This window comes from Rana temporaria, chromosome 1 (assembly GCF_905171775.1).
Source record: "Rana temporaria chromosome 1, aRanTem1.1, whole genome shotgun sequence".
NCBI classification, from domain to species: domain Eukaryota; kingdom Metazoa; phylum Chordata; class Amphibia; order Anura; family Ranidae; genus Rana; species Rana temporaria.
Window position 1 is genome coordinate 560430592 of NC_053489.1, and position 20669 is coordinate 560451260.

Below are 20669 nucleotides of genomic sequence, written 5' to 3' on the forward strand. Positions count from 1 at the left end.
CCAACATAAATAATGCTATTAGCGTTTTTCGACCAGCTCAAAAAGCTGCTTTTTACAGGCATCTTGAGCTTTTATTTCTGCCTATAAAAGCTTGAAGAAGCTTTTTTTTTGTGCTCTTTCTCGCATTTTTATTGAGCTCTTTCGAGCTTTTTTAAACATAAGCATTTCTTTCACAAACCCTCCTAGATAGTATTTTCTTAACCACCGTATGTATAAATAAAACAAAAATCTGGAACAAACGTTTGTGTGTGTTTGAGCTTTTTTGCGCTCTTTGGGGCACTAGCTCCTCTCAAAAACGCGAGTTTGGTGGGGTTTTTCTGCCTGTAGGAGCATATGCCTGAAAAAGCCCTAGTGTGCATGGACACATTGGCTAACATGGAGGGGAGTTTCTAGGCAGAAAAATAAGAGCTCAAAAGCCTGTAGAAGTGGCTTCTTTGAGCTCCTTTTAAGCTTCAGTGTGCATGAGCCCTAAGGGTGTTTGTTAGAACAAACCTTTTTTTTTTTAATTATATAGATATAATTTTTTTTTTTTTTTTTGTAACACTGTCTAACCCCCCCTCCCCCTTCTACGCAAGTAGATTTACCTTTTTGTCCTGGTGATCATTGTCACCAAGGCTGGAAGTTATGAAGTCCGGAATTGTAAAGTTGTCATGAGAGCAAGAGATTGGGGGGGTAATCTTCCAGTAAGGACAAATGCTTTAATGACCACTGTCACACCCTTACTTTGGGTAGATTTCTGCTTGTTGCATCTACACGATATGAAGTAAAGGGAAACCTCCATAGCAGAGCACAGACTGCAGAAAAAAAATCTGATAGGGGTTTTACCATTTCCTTCTCTATCCATAATGCAAAAAACTGTTTTTTTGTTCCAGGATCCCTTACAAACATAAGGGAATAACAGTAATTGTTCTCAATTGTACTGCTGATGATCTCATCGCTCTGCAGTACAATATTAGAGTGGTGTGATGTATTCTTGTTGCGGTAGCGAACTGCTTTCTACAGACTGCTCATCATGAATCTTCAAAGCATTTTGTAATAGAACATAGAAGTCTCCTAAACTAATCTCATCACACCGTACTTCAGTAAATACTATCTGTCTACTCATCACTACTATCATTGAAAAATACATGTGTGTACAATCCAGTTTCATTGAACCTAATAACAGAACACACTGTATTTTTCTGTAAATTGAAGAAAGGTGAAACATCATTGGTTACAATGAGTTATTGCACATCCAGTTATGCCACTGCTGGAGTGAAGCACACATCTTTAGTTCATTCATTGGTGGAGTGACACTCGCATCTGTATTATATAGTTTCATAGTAGGTAAGCTTGAATATAGACAATAGTCTATCCAGTTAAACCTGTGTGGGTGTGTGTTCGTGTCGATAATCATTTCCCATATCCTTGTATATTGTGTTCACTACGATGCACGTCCAGGAGTCTTTTACAAATATCAATACTCCCTGTGGACACCACCGATTGTGGAAGAGAGTTCCACCTCTTTATCACCCTGACAGCTTTAAGTTAATTCTCTTTTCCAATCTCATTTTGTTGCCCAGTGACCTCTTACACTCCTGAGACTGAATAGTTTTTTCCTATGCTGGGATCACCATTAAAGGAACACTAAAGTTTTGTTTTTTATTAGATCAATTGATTGCTGTAAGCTAGAGCATTTAAATATCACTTACCTCGTTTTTACCTCAAATACAGTAATCCAGCCGTTTTGCATGGTGGAAAGCAGAATGTGCTCACCCCCTCCCTATGACTACAGCCCTGCGTGAAGATGCTCTTAGCCTCCATGCCTGTGAGGGATAAGCCTAATGGGAACTGTAGTTCCCATTAGGCCGTGATTTAGCAAGAATGAATGTGCACCGCAAACCAGGAAGTCAGTGAGAATAATGATTCAGGAGTGCTGGAGGTGAATAAATTTCAACAGGTATCAAACTAGTTATAATGCAAAACATTACTTTTTACTTTATCAGCTATTGTCAGACTTTAATTTAAGAGGAAAATATTTTTGTCTTTACAACCCCTTTAAGGTATTTGTAAATCGCTATCATATCCCCTCTTAAAGCGGAGCTCCACCAAGATTTTTTTTTAAATGCGGCAAAAAAAAATATACATACCTGAAGTGCCTGTTGCTAGGCAGATCATCCTAATCTGCCACTTCCTGATCTGCGGTCCGTCTTCTTTCTTCTGTTCCTCAGCTGCTTCCTGTGGAATAGTGGAGCGGTGTCTTCTGGGATCTTGTGTGTGTGTGTGTGTGTCCCAGGAGACATCATCTATTCACGTCGTGGCTCGCGCATGCGCAGTAGGGAATCGGACGGTGAAGCCGCAAGGCTTCACTTTCTGATTCCCTCACCAAGGATGGCGGCGGGGCAGCCGAGACCCGAGCGATTGCTTTGGCTTCGCCTGCCGTCATCGAGGGAAACCTGGATAGGTAAGTCTCCTTATTAAAAGTCAGCAGCTACAGTGTTTAGTAGCTGCTGACTTTTATTACTTTTTATTTTTCTAACCGGACCTCCGCTTTAAGCGTCTCAACCCTCCTAGATATGCACATCTTTTACTAAATACCCTAACCTAATAACCTCTAAATGCTATTCTTCAAACCTATTATTATTCTGTAAGGATATCTGAAGGACAGAATAGGTGAAAAAAGGTCTGATACTGCTGGCATTATTCAATTTCTAAGATGTAAAGTTAATATAATATCTAAGATTTATTATTTCATTTGAAATGCTCCTTGGCCCCCTGTAGCCTGTCTAGAAATGCCGTGACTGGCAGATGTAAAGTCTAAAAAACAAAGAGCTATTTTTGCAGAAAGTGTGAAAGGGCATTGATGGGATCACAGCTGCCGAGCAAACAGTGCTGAATCTCCCTGAGCGCCACATGCGTGCCAGTGCACTTTAGCCAGTCTATGTATCACCATATTCTAGCATGCAAACTTCTGTTATCAACTCACCCCTACAATAGCCTTGTAGGATGCAATCAATGTAACGATTGGCCAAACCTATACTCTCCATAAATGTTGCATTATTGCACAATTAGCCCATTACTAATCAATGATGAAATGAAAATTAGCTTTAGCATTTTTAGAAAGCAGCATGCATGAAAAGCAGGGTTTTTATTATTTACAATATTACCAGGTTTCTTTTCTTCCTGCTGCCCAAAGAACATTCAGATATCTTTACAAATAAGTTAGAGGAGCTTCAGCCTGTAAACAAAATGTACAAAAATACACACTTGCCTGTCTTAGGATCCAGTGATGTCCTCGCCCGACCCATCTCTTTGTTGATCTTCTGATACAGGCACCAGCATCTTAACTGTGGGCAGCCGCACCGTGCCCTATGAATGGTCATACAGTCTCCTGGGACCTGTGATGTGTTCCAGGCTGCGGAGGAAGGAGTGGGGGGGGGGGGGGCTTGAACTTCTGCTTAGATGGCCATGGTGATCTGACTGGAGGTGGGAGTGGGTACCTGTCAATATTAGGTACCCACCCCCCCCCCCCCCTAAAAAATAAAAAAAACTTCCCTTTTTGGGTGAAATTCTGCTTTAAGTAGTACTTGGAATAAGATTGTCCAGAATTTGATGCAAAATGTACTATAAGGCCAGAGCAGCTGATAAGGCAGTACAGCCAGTCCTCCTGTACTGGGCCTCTCCTTTGGACCGATGAGACACCTGCCAAGAAGGAGGGTCAGATGTACTGCCTCATTGCAGACAACCACCCCTCTTTTGCCTCCACCTGCAGCGCTGCCGACTTCTACTCCTCTTTCTGCCTCTGGATGTGCTTCAGGGGGATCAGCTCTAGTATCTGTGCCCCCTTTCCCCTGCTGTTAGGCCCCTCTGTGTGCCCCCTCCCCCACAGTGCTGCTGGCATCACTCCTCTACTCTCCCACCTGCTGTGGGCATGCAGGGGGGTCATTTCATCATGGGAGGAAGGGGGATAATGTTTAAAAAAGTCACATTTACCAGCCCCCTCCTTTATAAATGAACACACTAAGCGATTGTGTACCACTTGCTCTTGTGTCCATTCATCACTGAAGCACTGCATATGTGTTTGTAAAGGTTGCAGAGACGGACTGGCGAATCTATGTGCCTAGTCCCTTTTTCAGTTTCAAATGTGAGACATCAGGGGTCTATTTAAAGCTCCCAACAAGGCAGTTAAATGGGGAAAAAAAAAAAGCATTTAAAAACAAAGCAAGGACTCGTGCTTTGCTTTTTATAATTTATGATATGGCTGAGCATCGCAGCCGTGGCATGTGTACACCCTAGCCACTGCCTCTTTTGCTAAAGGCAGGTGTTGGCAGTTGGGTGGTAAAAATTGCAGCTCAACCATGGAGTTTTTTGCCAACCCCCAACCACACGCGTGGGTGGGTGCAGCTCAACCATGGGGTTTTTACCCCCCTCCAACCTCACGTTAGTCCTAAGGACTCATTCGCTCCGGTACTCTGGCTGTGTGAATGAGTGGTTTGTTCATGTGGCTGGAGCCGTCTGTTACTCTAACAAGACTCAACGGCTGTACGAACACAGCCACAGGTCCTAATTTGGCAGGTCGTGGGTGAGTGGCCCTGAATGCACACTGTTTTTGTTCAGTGCAATACACCTGTCAAATTAGGTCCTGTGGGTGTTCGTACAGTTGCTGCTTTTCCATAGAGTAACAAAGGCTCTCTGCACACAGCTCCAGCCACATACCGTGAGGCAAGAAGGTATTTGATCTCCTGCTGATTTTGTACATTTGCCCACTGACAAAGAAATGATCAGTCTATAATTTTAATGGTCAGTTTATTATAACAGTGAGAGACAGAATAACAACAGAAATATCCAGAAAAACACATTTCAAAAAGGTTATAAATTGATTTACATTTTAATGAGTGAAATAAGTAGTTGACCCTTTCGCAAAACATGACTTGGTACTTGGAGGCAAAACACTTGTTGGCAATCAGAGGTCAGATATTTCTTGTAGTTGACTACCAGGTTTGCACACATCTCAGGAGGAATTTTGTCCCACTCCTATTTGCAGATTCTCCTCAAGTCATTAAGGTTTTGAGGCTGACATTTGGTAACTTGAACATTCAGCTCGATGCAGGATTTCAGTTCTTCACAGTGTAGTGTGTTACCAATTGTTTTCTTGGTGACTATGGTCCCAGCTGCCCTGAGATCATTGACACGATTCTCCTGTGTAGTTCTGGGCCTGTTCCTCACCTGATTCATGATCGTTGAAACTCCACGAGGTGAGATCTTACATGGAGCCCCAGACCAAGGGAGATAGACGGTGATTCTTTTTTTTTCTCCAATTTGCAAATCATCGCACCAACTGTTTCCACCCTTTCACTAAGCTGTTGGCATTGGTCTTGTGGCCCATTCCAGCCTTGTGTAGGTCTACAATCTTGTCTGACATCTTTGGCAGCTCTTTGGTCTTGCCATGGTGGAGAGATTAGAATCTGATTGCTTCTGTGGACAGGTGTCTTTTATACAGCTAAAAAGCAGGGGTCGGGTGCTTGTTGGTTCACCATTTCAGGTCCGATTTTAGCCTGAATTTTTGGGCTGAATTCAGACCTGAAACAGACCAAAAAAGCACACGATTTTCCCACAAATCGCACCGAACCTGCTGCGGAGATATGTGCGACGGTATCGGTATGATATCCCCGTCAAGCATTCCCTCCTCTCCATACAAGAACATCACAGGATTCCCCACACATGAGTCAAGACTGGATGCTGGAACCAAGACTGATTTATTGACACAAAAACTCAGCTTATATGTGGTTACAGCCTGTTAGGAACGCCCCCCTCACACAGTGGGGTTTCCCATACAGATTATAGGAGACAAGTCGGAGCCGACCCTGCAGACACGTTTCTTTAGATAAAGACATCACTGGAGTTAATTACTACACTGAAGCAATCAGAATAATTAACATACTACTTCTCTAATCATTTAGCCTGATGATACAATACACATCTTTTAAGGGTAAACACTGATCTTCTTTACACAACACAATAGATCAATTAACCTTTAGAATAGTGAGGGGACATTAGCACGTCAATAACCTGTCAGAGGAATGAATCACACATGAAATTCCTTTCTACCTCTGCCCATGGCTAGCAGGGAGCAGTACACTGAGACATATAGGCAAATGTATCACAATGGCCCCCCTTTTGCTCCCTGCTCCGGCAAATCCGGTTGGACCTTCCCTGGTCCAGTAGGGTTGACGGGTTCAGAGCTTTTAGTCCGAGGTTAACTCCGTTTGGCATGACTGACCTCCCTTGACAACTGCTTCAGACTCAGGTATGTCACCGGGTCGTCCGATCACACGCCGGTCAGTCCCCAAGTCTTTGTGCGATCTGCAAAGTCACCAGAAGTCAGTGTGAAGACAGCGAATGGGTCTGTGCGCCGCCGTCTAGGTGTCCCGCTATGGGAGGGGGCAGGTTATGGCTCTGAAGTGACAATCACAGGAGATTCATAAAAAGGAAAAGTTATATTTGTTGTAGCACTGGTGCTCAGAGTCCGGGGGGGGGGGGGGAGAGAGGGGACTCAGAGCCCCATAAGGTCAGCCACCCCCTGCTCCCTCCGCAGCCGCCGGTTCTCCTCTTGGAGCTTCTCCAGCTCCATCTCCAGTTCATGGAGCCTGGGGGGGTCAGCCTGCTGTGACCTCAGGTGGTTGTTCTCCTCCTCCATGCGGCTTATGCACTCCTCCAGCTCTATGTACTCACGGATCAGATCCTGCTTGCTCATGTCCTGCAGGCTCTCCACGTGGTCCTTCATCATCAGGAACTGGGTGGTGGTGTAAGGGGCCACCGGTGGGCCCTTGGCGAACATCTTGGCCCGCATCTGGGACGCCCGCTGCGACTCCCTCTCCTCCAGTCGCTTCTTCTCCTCCCAGGTCCGCTGGTTATATGACTTCCAGGACCTCTTCTTCTTGAAGGATGGCCGGCGGTGCCTCTTTCTGCCCAGCTCCCTCCAGGGCCCCTCCGGCTCAGGGCTGGAGCCCATGACCAGCTGACAATGGTGTTCCCTGTTGTCCGTAATAGCAGATTGTACCATGAGGGCTTCGTAAGGGGTGCCCAATGGTTCTTCCCGACCCCGCTCCTGGGGATCCCAAGCCAAGTCTACACAATGGGCTGCTGCTGGTGGGCGGTACCCAGGTTGAGACCAATTTGACCTGGTGTTGTCATTCATGGGGCAATTCTGCTTGAAGTGACCCAACTGTTTGCACCGGAAGCAGCGTTGTTCGTTGTCCTCCTGGCGTGGATAGCGAGGGCTAGATGTCACCGGTCTGTTAGGAGGTTGGTATCTAGCGGCTGGTGGGTGTGAGGGCGCCGTTGGTCGTGGAGGTTGTACCCGTGGTGTGACCTGGTTTGTCTTGCGAGTATCCGCATATTCATCCGCCAACTTCGCGGCCTCTAGTAGAGTCATGGGCCTGCGATCTCTCACCCAATCTTTGACATCCGTCTGGATGTGATTGTAAAATTGCTCCAGGAGCATTAGTTGCAAAATGTCCTCTGCGGTGGTGGCCTGGCTGCTGTTAACCCAGTTAGAGGCCGACAGGGACAGCTGGCATGCCCACTCCGCATAAGAGTCTTTCGTGGTTTTGCGTGAGTCCCTGAACTTCTGTCGGTGGGACTCTGGGGTTACTGCATAACGAGCCAGGAGCACTTCTTTAACCCGGGCGTAGCTATGGATATCCTGATCTGGCACGGTCCGGAAAGCATCAGAAGCTTTGCCTGACAGTTTGCCTGACAATATTGCAACCCACTCTCTTCTAGCTATTCGGTGCAGGTTACATTGTCGCTCAAAATCCGCCAGGTAGTTATCAATTTCACAGTCCTTTTCATCAAAAGCTTTAAAAGCGCTAAACGGAATCTTCCTTGCGTCTGCTGTGCTGTACTCACTGTTCGGAGAAGGTGCGGCTGCTTGTTGGACTGCTGCCAGTTTTAACTGTAGTTCTGCGTCCCTTATTTGTTTATCCTCCTCCGCTAACAGGTCCATCACTTTCAGCACCTCATCCGGCGTTGGGTTCGGGCCGAACCACGCTAGCTTCTCTCTCATTAGCTTGTTGGCTGGTGATTCCTCCTCCTGAATCACTGGTGTATCCATCTCTTGTACTGCTGGCGTTGCTGCAATCCCGTCCTCCTGGTCTATCTCCATTGATTCCGCTATGATGACCCGCTTGGTTTTGTTGCTAGCAATCCTTCCAGTAGTTCTTCCAGTGTCTGCTTGGAATCCGGGTGTGAAGGAGAGTAGAAGGGAAGATCCCGCTGCTGCCAACCAATTTGCGACGGTATCGGTATGATATCCCCGTCAAGCATTCCCTCCTCTCCATACAAGAACATCACAGGATTCCCCACACATGAGTCAAGACTGGATGCTGGAACCAAGACTGATTTATTGACACAAAAACTCAGCTTATATGTGGTTACAGCCTGTTAGGAACGCCCCCCTCACACAGTGGGGTTTCCCATACAGATTATAGGAGACAAGTCGGAGCCGACCCTGCAGACACGTTTCTTTAGATAAAGACATCACTGGAGTTAATTACTACACTGAAGCAATCAGAATAATTAACATACTACTTCTCTAATCATTTAGCCTGATGATACAATACACATCTTTTAAGGGTAAACACTGATCTTCTTTACACAACACAATAGATCAATTAACCTTTAGAATAGTGAGGGGACATTAGCACGTCAATAACCTGTCAGAGGAATGAATCACACATGAAATTCCTTTCTACCTCTGCCCATGGCTAGCAGGGAGCAGTACACTGAGACATATAGGCAAATGTATCACAATATGTAAACCAGCTTCATAGAGAGCCAGTCACATTCTCCTGCTATGCGAATTGGATGCAGTGAAATCCCGCATCCAATTCACATAGGTGTGAACTCAGCCTCGTTACCTGTATAGAAGACACCTAGAAGCCAGATATCTTGCTAAGTGATAGGGGATCAAATGCCCATTTCACTCATTAAAATACATTTTTATAACTTTTTTGAAATGCGCTTTTCTGGATATTTTTGTTCAGTCTCTCACTGTTAAAATAAACCTACCAATAAAATTAGACTGATCATTTGTCAATGAAAAAGGTGGTGCTTTTTACTTTGCGTGCAAGAGCCCTAAATGTAAGGACACTTTTTACTAGGCAGTGTAACTTCCCAACAATATCATCTTAAAGCGGGGGTTCACCCTTAGAGGGCACTTTTCCCCCTTAGATTCCTGCTCGTTTTTACTAGGGGAATCGGCTATTTATTTTAAAATATGTGCAGTACTTACCCGTTTACGAGATGCATCCTCTCCGTCGCTTCCGGGTATGGGCTTCGGGAATGGGCGTTCCTTTTTGATTGACAGGCTTCCGACGGTCGCATCCATCGCGTCACGATTTTCCGAAAGAAGCCGAACGTCGGTGCGCAGGCGCAGTATAGAGCCGCACCGACGTTCGGCTTCTTTCGGCTACGAGTGACGCGATGGATGCGACCGTCGGAAGCCTCTCGGAAGGCTGTCAATCAAGAAGGAACGCCCGCTCCCGAAGACCCATACCCGGAAGCGACGGAAGAAGATGCAGCTCGAAAACGGGTAAGTACTGCTCATATTTTAATACAAATAGCCGATTCCCCTAGACCGAACGAGCAGGAAGCTAAGGGGAGAAATTTTTTTTTTTTACAAATGGGTGAACTCCCGCTTTAAGGTGATAGTAAAGCCATATTTTGAAAACTTGCTGTCTGTCTCTTCTGTCATAAAAGCTTCCTTCTGCCTGTAAGCTGTCATGTACACCGAACCACACGTGTGCAACTCAGCATACACTTGCAGCCCCTGATCTATGCTGTGGGGATTTGACTCCTATGCAAACACAGGAGTGATGCCATCGTGACTTGGCCATTCAAGCGGCTGATGACATGGAACATGGAAGGAAGACCCAGCGAAGATGAAAGCACCTGGGACCCTCTGGATTGATCACACTTCAGCGCTGGAGGGCTTCTTTGACAGGTAAGTCTGCCATAATGTATTAATATGCTGTGCATACTAGCACATTATGGCATATAAAGTACCTGCAGGGGCCTCTTAGATATATCTATCTATACATATATATATATTTTTCAGAGAATATGAATGATAACATAAACACTTTCACTCATGGTTAGTGTTTGGCTGAAGACATTTATTAACAGGCAACTGTGTTTACTCTTTTTATATCATAATTAAAAAAGAAGCTACCCCAAATGACCCTGATCAAAAGTTTACATACCCTGGTGATTTTGGCCTGATGACATGCGCTCAAGTTGACACAAAGGGGTTTGAATGCTTATTAAAGGTAACCATCCTGTGTGTGTGTGTAAAAGTTCAATACGTTTCTGGACTCCTGACAGACCCTTGCATCTTTCATCCAGTGCTGCACTGATGTTTCTGGATTCTGAGACATTGGAGAAAGCAAAAGAATTGTCAAAGGATCTGCGGGAAAGGGTAAGTGAACTGTATAAAACAGGAAAGGGATATAAAAAGATATCCAAGGAATTGAGAATGCCAATCAGTGGCGTTCAAACTCTAATGAAGAAGTGGAAAATAAAGGGTTCTGTTGAAACCAAAGCATGGTCAGGTAGACCAACAAAAATGTCAGCCACAGCTGTCAGGCAAATTGTTTGGGATGCAAAGAAAAACCCACAAATATCTTCAGGTGAAATACAGGATGCTCTGGTTTCAAGATGCACAATAAGGAGGCACTTGAAGAAAGATGGGCTACATGGTTGAGTTGCCAGAAGAAAGCCATTACTATGCAAATGCCACAAAGTATCCCACTTAGAATATGCCAAACGGCACAGACAAGCCTCAAACCTTCTGGCACAAAGTCATTTGGCGTGATTAGACCAAAATGTATCTTTTTGGCCACAGCCATAAACACTACATTTGGAGAGGAGTCAACAAGGCCTATGATGAAAGATACACCATTCCTACTGTGAAACACGTAGGTGGATCGCTAATGTTTTGGCGATGTGAGAGCTACAAAGGCACATGAAATTTGATCAATTGATGGCAAGATGAATGCAGTATGTTATCAAATACTGGAGGAAGTTTTGCATTCATAAGCCAGGAAGCTGTGCATGGGAAGTACTTGGCCTTGTGTTTTGGATCATTGTCATGTTGGAATGTCCAAGTCGACCTGTCATTGGCTACAGCAGAATAAAGTGAAGGTTCCGGCGTGGCCATCTCGGTCTCCTGACCTCAATATCAGTGAGCCACTCTGGGGAGATCTCAAAACGTGCAGTTCATGCAAGGCAGCCCAAGAATTTACAGGAACTGGAGGCTTTTTGCCAAGAGGAATGGGCAGCTTTACCATCTGAGAAGATGGAACCTCATCCACAAATATCACAAAAGACTTCAAGCTGTCATCTGTGTTAAAGGTATTAAGAACTGGGGTATGTAAACTTTTAATCAGGGTCATTTGTATAGTTTCTGTTGTGATCATTATTTAGAAAGAGTAAACGCAGTTGATTTGATAATAAATGGATTCAGCCAAAAACTAACCATGAGTGAAAGAAAAGTTTTTGTGTTTATCATTCATACTTGCTGAAAAATGGACAAGAAATCATACATTCTGCCAGGGTATGTAAACTTATGAGCACAACTGTGTACGTGTGTGAGATAGATAGATAGATATCTCTATCTATCTATAGAGAGATATAGAGATATATACTGCGTTTTTCTACCGCTTTAATGTATAATTGAAAACCCTCATGTGGAACATAGGAAAATTGTGAAATACAATGTATTAAATTGTTTATATTGTTAGATAATTACACTGAAGCCTGATTTCTGTTGTTGTAAAGTGTAATATTTAGCACTTTAAAGTAGTGCCGAAACAACTAATCGATTAATCGACAACTAATCGATTATGAAATTAATCGATTACAATTTTCATAATCGATTAATCGGCCAGTGGGGTTAAAACAACTAAAATTAGCCCTTTATAGTACAAAAAAGCAAATCGCTACTGTAAATATCACTTTCACTGTCCCACAGTAAAAAAATTAACCCCTTACAAGTAGCGATTATTTGCTCTTTTTGTACCTATTTTTTTTTTTTTTTTAACCCCATTATGTTACTAAACATCTCAGGTCTGGGGTCACACCTCTGTTTTTTGGTGCTTTTTGCAGAAACACACTACAGTTCATTTACATGTTTTCCTATGGGACACGTTCACATCCATGATTTTTTTTCAGCTGCTGCGTATTTGGAAAGGGCAAGGACTTTTTAAAGCAAAACGGTGCCATTTTGTTTTTTTTGGTTCAATATACTTCAGTAGAGAAGCTGCAGAAAAGCATGTAATGTGTTTTTGCGGCAATTTGTGTTTTGTAATCTGCCCAACAACAAATTGGCCCAAAAAAGTGTAAAAATTGTATTTTATTTTTTTAAGGCTATTATCCGATTAATCGATTAATCGAAACAATAATCGGCCAACTAATCGATTATGAAAATAATCGTTAGTTGCAGCCCTGCTTTAGTTATTTGGATGTTATGTCCATTAAACTATAGCTTTAAACAAGTTAAAATGATAAAGCATCTGGCGTGATGGAGGTCTCCTCTCAAAACTAAAAAAATGATTTTGAAAAAGTAAATATAATTAATCTAGCAGTTTTTTTGGAGTTTTTATATGTATGAATGCAAAAATGATCAGCCTAATTTTAATGAATTTAAGGTATGTAATTTTTCTGTGTCTAATTACCAATTTTTTATGAAGGCAGCAACATCTGTTTAGATATGTCTGGGGTGTGCATTAAGCAACGTTTGTTTACCGTAATGATGTCGGTTGGTCAGTCTGCAATCCTGAAATCTTAGCTATCGTTCTTTTCGGTTACCGACTATACTTTCTAGTATACTGATAGTCCTTAAAAGAAGAATTTGCAAACTGTTGAAGATGAACTCCAGACAGCTATAAAAAACACAAATTAAAGTAGCTGTGTATTCACTAATGCATTATAAACTGTATTTTATTTTATTGCAAACAGTACCTGAATTTGACCTAGTAATATCCTTTTTCAAAACCATATACAGCAGAGCTCAGTCTGAGAGTGGAAGAAGAAACACATTGAGCCAGTCTAATTGTACTGCAGTGCTCTTCTGTTAACAGGAAGCAGCATGCTGAAAGGAGGGGAGAGCAGAGTGACTGAGTTCATCTGTTCACCCTTTTGGAGAGGGAATGGACCTGTAATGCCGCGTACACACCATCGTTTTCTGCGATGGAAAAATGTGACGCTTTATGTGCTTTAAAAAAACGTCATTTTTCAAACTTCAATTTGAACAACGACGTAGCATACACACCATCGCTTTTTCACAACGCTCTAGCACAGCGCAGTTCCGTCAATCACGCACGACGTCACTATAAAGGGTCGTTTCCATGCGGAAGACGGCCTCTTTTGCTGATATCGTGTTGCTGCGTGTTAGTAAAAGTTTGGTGAGATACGATTCGTGATTTTCAGTGACTGTGCTTTAAATTTCGTTTTCTTGTCTATAAGCTGAAAAACACCTTAACGAATGTGCTGATTCCATTCTGAACAGTCGTTTTACATGAATGAGCGCTGCCGTCTCCTAACTTGCTTCTGAGCATGCGCGGGCTTAAATCGACGTTTTTACGTACACACGGTCAATGTTTAGAACACAGAAAACGACGTCGGCCAAAAACGACACATAAAATTGAAGCATGCTTCAATTTTTTTCTGTCGTTTTTTAGAAGACATAAAACGACGTTTTTGCCCACACACGGTCAATTAAATTGACGTTTTTGAAAATGACGTTTTTTTCCATCGCAGAAAACGATGGTGTGTACGCGGCATAAGTGTTTCTTGAAAAAAAATCAGTTCTTTAGCCCTGCCAGAATACACTGTAGTTTACAGCCAATAATTTACCTGTCTGTATGCTTTGTAAACATAGTTTCCACTAACTTTTTTCTCTGTGTCAACCATATAATGTTCCCACCATTCTTTGGCTGGAGAGTGTTTTTAACCGTTTGCCGCGGCCACAGTACAGCCACGCAGAATCATGTACATGTATGTCATCCTGTCTCTTCCAGGCTAGAGACATGAAGCATGCCCCAGTGGACACAGCTGTTTACGGCTCCTAGTATGGCCAGGGGATCATGGGTCCTTATTACATTCATAACAGCTGTGTTTCCCGCTGTGATTGTCCCACAGCTAATCACATGGTACCTGGGCCAATCACAGCACCCTGTACCATGTGTTGGCTGTGGGCCAATCACAGCACACAATAGTCAATCACAGTTGTTATGAACATAATCCATTAATGACCGTTCAAAACATTGTTGTTACAGTAAAGTGATTGTATTTTTATTTTTATTTTAACATACTGTATCAGTCAGTATCCCTGATCACTGCCACACCAATGATGCCATACTGCATTGATGACAGTATGTAAAAAAAAAAATCTTGCATGTCCTCATATTAAAAACAAAAAACAGCAACTTTAAAACTCGCCATGCCTCTTACTAAATACCTCAGACTGTCTACTTTGCAAAATGGGGTAATTTTGGGGGTATATGTACTATCCTGGCATTTTAAGGACCTCAAGAAATTAGTTGTTAGGCCTCATACACACGGGCCAGAATCTCGTCAGGGAAAAACTTTGTATTTCCTGACGAGATTCTTGGCAAGAATCTCTTGCCGCCCGAGTGTACACACAGGCCTTTCAAAAGAACCGTGGTTCTTTTGAAAGGCAAGAACAAGGTGACATCATTGCGTATGACGAGCATGGGCTCGTCACATTCGATGCCGTCGCCGCCATCTTGCTTCACCCTACCTGTGCCGTGGAAGCTACCGCGCATGCGTCAAAGTCATTTGGAGAATGCGCGGCGACAGGTAAGTATACACACTCTCGGGTTTCTCGTCAGGAAACAGGCCAACGAGAATCTCGACGAGAAAATAGAGAGCAGGATCTCTATTTTACTCGTTGAGATACTGGCCAGATTTCCAGATGAGAAACGCTCGGTTTACTCTGCAAGAAAGCTCTGCCAGCAGTTTTCTTGCTGGTTCTTGCCGAGAAAACCGAGCATGTGTACGAGTCTTTAGATCCATTTTTATATATATAAACTATAGTTTCACTCTATAGTTTTCACACAAACCAATTAATATTCACTTATTGGGATTTTTTTTATCAAAGACAGAATATATTTTGTCCTAAATTTATTTAGTTCATTGACGGATAAAGCGCCTCCTTAATCTTGACCATTGGGTTATATCGCCTCCGCAGGGGTAGGACTAGGCAGAACATAAAACTTGGCCAATCCCCATGGGCTGTCTTCAGTCAGTAAATAACCCCCTCCCTTTTCTAGGTTTTCAGTTTGTTTGTCTAGTCAGGAGTAAGGACCTAGCTTCTTGCTGGGATCTTGTGGTTCTAGCATTTTTTTTTTCTCCTTCCATGCATCTTTTACAATCAACTGCCGGGCTGGATAATCTAGATCCAGTGGTTATCCCAGTCTGGCCAGTGAGCTCTTGCAGACCGCAGCTACGTGCTATTTGGCCACGACAGCCTCAACAGACAGAGGCTGGCCCATGAGTTAAACGTCTCGCAGGGTCGCATATGACCAGGATTTGGTCCAAGTCGCAGTGCCCCCCTTACCGACAGGCCCCCCCACTTGGGTGATGAGGGGTTGTCTGGAGCAAAACTCGCATTCGTGGAAAGTTACGTACAGTCCCCCTCTCCTCCTTTGTGTGGGGTGGTCATGGGTACCCTCCAGGGATGATCAGACCTGCCTGCAGGTTCTTTCCTCCCATCCCTCAGTTAAGCTGGGTTTCCCTGATCTACACTGCCTGCTAGTAAGGGGCAGTACCTAGAGTCTGGTAGGGGTCCCAGTTCAGAGGTTCCACCCAGAGGTTCAGAGTGTTCCCTGGGGTGGGGGGACTCGTGCTGCTGTGTATACTGCCTTTCTAGGTGAGGGTCCCAGTGGAGGTTCCCCCATCTCCCCTCCATTCCCCTCTGTGGGTGTTCCCTGAGGGGGGCTGTTGTGCCAGTGTGGGTACAGTACCTGGAGAGGAGGGGGCAAATGCAAAGGGCGCAGCAAAGGCTTCTTTGGATTTTGGGAACAATTTGGCAGCGTTCGGCAGCCATTTTTCCCTAGTCTGGCTTGGGCTTTGGCTGGAGGCCATGTTGGTGTGGTCCATGATGTCACGGCTGCCATTTTCCCCCTAGTCTGGTGCAATGCTGGAGATTCACAGAGCTGTGCAGAGACAGGCCGAGCGGGTCACGTAATCTACAAAGCTTCCGGGCCCCTCCTCTTTCTCCTGGGATACATATTGGGGCACATGGCATGCTGACTGCACTGATCTGGCATTCTCCAGTCTCGTTTGGTGAGTCCCTGGGGCTCCCTTCTGTTTTCCAGCAAGCACTATTAGTAGGGTGGGTGGGTTCATAGAGGTTCCAAAACACCTTTTGTGCTGCATGGTCTCCCTTATTCCATTAAGCCTCAGGGTCACATCTCCCCCACTGATCCCCCTCTTGGAGGCACCTGGTCCCTCAGAACCCCAGCTCCCTGTTAATGCACTTGCAGCGGTTCTAGAGTCCCTAGTATCCCAGGTGGAAGTGGCATGCAGGCAAAGGCCTGGCAGGAAGCATCCTCCGTCTTCTCCTGCCTAGTCTGTCACTTCTGAGTCTGATGCTGTCGTGGCCTATACAGTGGGACTTGATGCCAAGCTCCCTGATCAGTCCGATAGTGACAATCACTGTTGCAACAGCGAAGGTGGACGCACTTGTTACTGCGGTGCGTGTGACTTTTAAAAATGGAGAATGTGGCCAGACGTGGCTGTCCCTTTTGGTACACACATGGCACCTCGTGCAGCTAAGGTGTTTCCTTATATTCAAAGTAGTCGATTTGCAAGACGTTACCCCTTTGAGTAATCACTTTTAAAAAGGTGGACCCTCCTGTTTCCATTTTGAATAAAGGAAGCATGGTTCCAGTAGAGGATTCCCCATCCTTTAAAACCCAGCCGATAGGAAAGCAGAGTCTTTGGCGCGCAGCATGTTTACTGTGGTAGGTTCGGCAATGTGACCGGTCCTGGCCTCGGCCCTAGTGTCTCAGACTTTAACCGAATGGGCCAAGCTTTTGTGCCAAGGTCTGGGGAAAAAGCAGGTTCCTGCTGCTTATGTTGATCTGGTGGACCAGTTGGTCCAAGGGCTGCAGTTTATATGTGATGCATCTTTGGATGCGGCACCCATGCTGTTCAAACTGTTTCAGCGGTAGTAGTTAGACGCGTACTGTGGCTCGAGCTGGTCGGCAGACGAAGCCTCTAAGAAAGCTCTAATTGATCTGCCCTTTCAAGGCGATCGCCTGTTTGGGGCTACGATGGATGATCATCATTAAGGGTGTCACAGGGGAGAAGAGTACCTTCCTGCCACAGTCTAAGCGTGGGCCTTCCTTCTCAGCCCATAAGAAATTATTTTGGGCTCCTAGGATTACAGACAAGGGAAACGGATCTCTCAAGTCTTTACTGGGAGGTTCCAAGCAATCTTAGTCTGGTAAGCCTAGAGCTGGCTTTTCCAGTCCCACAGACAAGACCCCTTCACCATAAAGGTCTTTCCTCACCAATAATTGGGATGGAGGGACCACTTCTCTGGTTTCCAGCTTCGTGGACCTCCTTCGTGAGTGTCAAGGGGATCCACGAGATGATCCTTTTGGGGATACCAAAAAAGGGGGGCAGAGTTTGCCCATTTTCAGGGGTGCCCTGACTCTCTTGTGCGGATATAGTTCCTGCAAAGGTTTGGGTAACGTCCGAACTACCCAAAGTCCCCTCTATCCCTGTCCAGGAAATTGATTTACTTTGGTCTGACTCTGGATTTAATACTGACCGGGGTAGACATTTTTCTAATCCAACTTTGGCTCCTTCAGCTGGTTCAGTTCAACAGAAAGATACTGGGGTTCATGGCAAAGGTCACGGGCTCCTCTGGTAGACGCTGCAGTCGTCCTAGTGCCACTGTTGGGCCAACACCTCCCTCTTCTGCGGTGCCTGTGAAGGATCAAGGGCGAAAGTCTTCTGGTCATTCTGGTGGCCATAAACGTCCCTTGAGAGCTACCTCTCAGAGAGGACCAGTTGTCCCAAGGGCTGAGCTTCCTTCCTGTTTTACAGTTGCAGGTTTTGATAGCTTGGCCATTGAAAGGCAGGTACTGAGGGTTATAGGTTTGTCTCAATCAGTGAACCCTACTGTTGAAGGCAAGGAAGTCGACTTCTAGCAAGATATACCATCGTTTTGATACTTCTATTACTGCTTGCTACTAAACTGAAAACCAGGCAGGAGGTACTGACATGGGTTGTAGCTAAGTTTTATGTTCTGCCTAGTCCTACTCCTGCAGAGGTGATATAACACAATTATTAGGGAGGCACTGTGTCCGTCTATGAGGAACTGAGAAATGGATTTTACGGTGAGTACAAAAATCCACATTTTATTTCTCAGCATTTTTGTTATTTTTTTCGTTTTATAGCGCAAACAATAAAAAAAACATTAGTGACCAAATACCACCAAAAGAAATCTCCTATTTGTGTGATTTTTTTTATATATACATTTCATTTGCATACAGTATTGCATGACTGCACAATTGCCAGATAAGTAGCACAGTGCTGAATAGCAAAAATTGGCCTGATCATGAATGTGGTAAAACCTTTTGGAGTTCAATCTGAGACTGCATGTAAAAAAAAAATAGAGCAACTGGCAAAGTGCTTTTTAGTCCTTTCCTAACCTACATAATATAAATGACAAATGGAATCTGGTTAGGGTCAGTGAGCTAATGAAATCATTGAATGAGTGCTAAGTTTTTGCTTTACTTTTCAGGACACGGGAAAGCCTGGCTTCCAATACTTCGAGTATTGTGGAAAGTAACAGACGGCAGAATCCAGCTCTGAGTCCTGCCCATGCTGGTGCTGGCCCAGCTTTTAACTTCCGAACATCTGCTGCAGAAACTACAACAACGGATGCTGATAAACTACAGAAACCCACTAACTGTTTGCAAGCTTCTGTAACTAGTGTTTGATAGCCGCTCAGCCTCAAATCTTGTTCTGTCTCATCCTCTACAGCAAAGTTTACTACACTGGGACCGATGTTTACATCTCTTTACAAGCAAGCCTCACATCCACAGCTTTTGTGTCTTTCTAAAACTGTGCTGCTAATTAGCCCAGGGGGCAACAACAAGAACAAAATACCAACTTGTTGCATTTTTTATTTTATTTTATTTTATGTATTTTTTTTTTTTCTTGCCCTCATTACTTTAAATCATGTAAAGCTCAGTAGGAAGTGAATTACAGTAGAGGTTAATATGCACATTATTCTTCATGTAACTCTAACAGAGCACATTCAGGAGTCTAGACACTGTAATAATTTTTTTTCTAAGTTATGTTTGTGATGCTGTGCGGCATACAATGATCAGTACTTCCTTTAAAGCAGCGGTGCTCGGTAAAAAAAACAAAACAAAAAAAACAACAACTTTGTAGATTAGCAGAACAGGTTTTTTTCTGTTCTGTGTCCTCCTTAGTTATAAAGACAAAGACAGAGAGAAAGAAAGTCTATTTATTTTTACCAGTGTAAAAAAAATGTTAAATGACCTAATTTTAAACACATATATATTCCTACTTAGTGCCCATGATGTTAAGCAAATGTGAAGAACCAAAATACAACACCATATCACTCTGCAATAACTATTGCTACATCTGTGCTTCTTTACCTTCTTCTACAAGTCAGTGTGCTTCACATATGAATATAAAAATGTATTGGATGTGTTGTTCAGGGATCTGCATGCAGTATACAGAATGACAGTTGTGTTACTCCTTGCTATAACAATACGTCATTAATAACACAGTATTCTCATAATTCAGGCAAACAGAATAACAGTATGACAAGTTTATTGGGGGGTAAAACAATACCCTGTAGAAAACAAATTTCCCTGGTCCTAATATTTAACAGTTTCTGACTTTGGAATATTGGTGCTTGGAGTTTTTTTTAAGACGGGCTATGAATTTGTGAGCAGCGAACTTCAAGAAGTAAATCTTTGGTTATAACGACTTTCTATGAAAAAGTTAAAGCTGGCATAGCTTACATCTAAGCTAATGGAACACATTGCCCAAGTAAAAGTGGGTGAAATACCATGATGTGTTGTTACATCTGTGGGTGTACAGTGAGAAAAAAAAGCCATTGCTGCACATCATCAACTCATAATCACACAGAAGTGTTGCTATAATTTAATAACCTACTGATATTTATACATTAATTATTTCATTGTAATTAGTGTTTTCTGACAGCATTTTACTGTGATGGTGTTGCAACCTATTGCCTTGATTTTGCAGGGAAGAACTATTGTGAAAATGAAATTAAAGCAGTAATAAACCCAAAAGCAAACATTTTATTTTATTGCAGTTTAACAATTCTTAGAGATGTGTTATCTGCATTTGTTTTCTTTTTTAGGCTTTTTTTCCTTTATTTTTCTCTCTTTTCAGTAGAACAAACGATTTACCACTGCTTACCATTATCAACTTTTATTTATGTAAAGCCTTTATTCCAGATGTATGCAAGTACATCAAACACTTCCCTCTTTCCAGACTAATAATGCTGTCCAAAGGTGCCCCTGGGCCAAAGGCCAGTACATACTATAAGGAAACCGTTTTTTCTCTGTTTCTCATCAAGTTGA

At 43.6% G+C, this 20669-nt stretch overlaps 1 protein-coding gene across 4 annotated transcripts in view; it reads left to right on the forward strand.

The window, feature by feature from the left end:
- The window catches only part of STOX2 (storkhead box 2), a 280620-nt gene extending 260245 nt beyond the window's left edge, over positions 1 to 20375 (forward strand). For all 4 annotated transcript variants that reach the window (XM_040333977.1, XM_040333980.1, XM_040333981.1 and 1 more), the window contains exon 4: positions 18824 to 20375. In XM_040333977.1, coding sequence (XP_040189911.1) covers positions 18824 to 19022 — 199 coding nt within the window. In that variant the 3' untranslated portion in view covers positions 19023 to 20375. The remainder of the gene's footprint in view (positions 1 to 18823) is intronic.
- Positions 20376 to 20669: the final 294 nt, after the last annotated feature.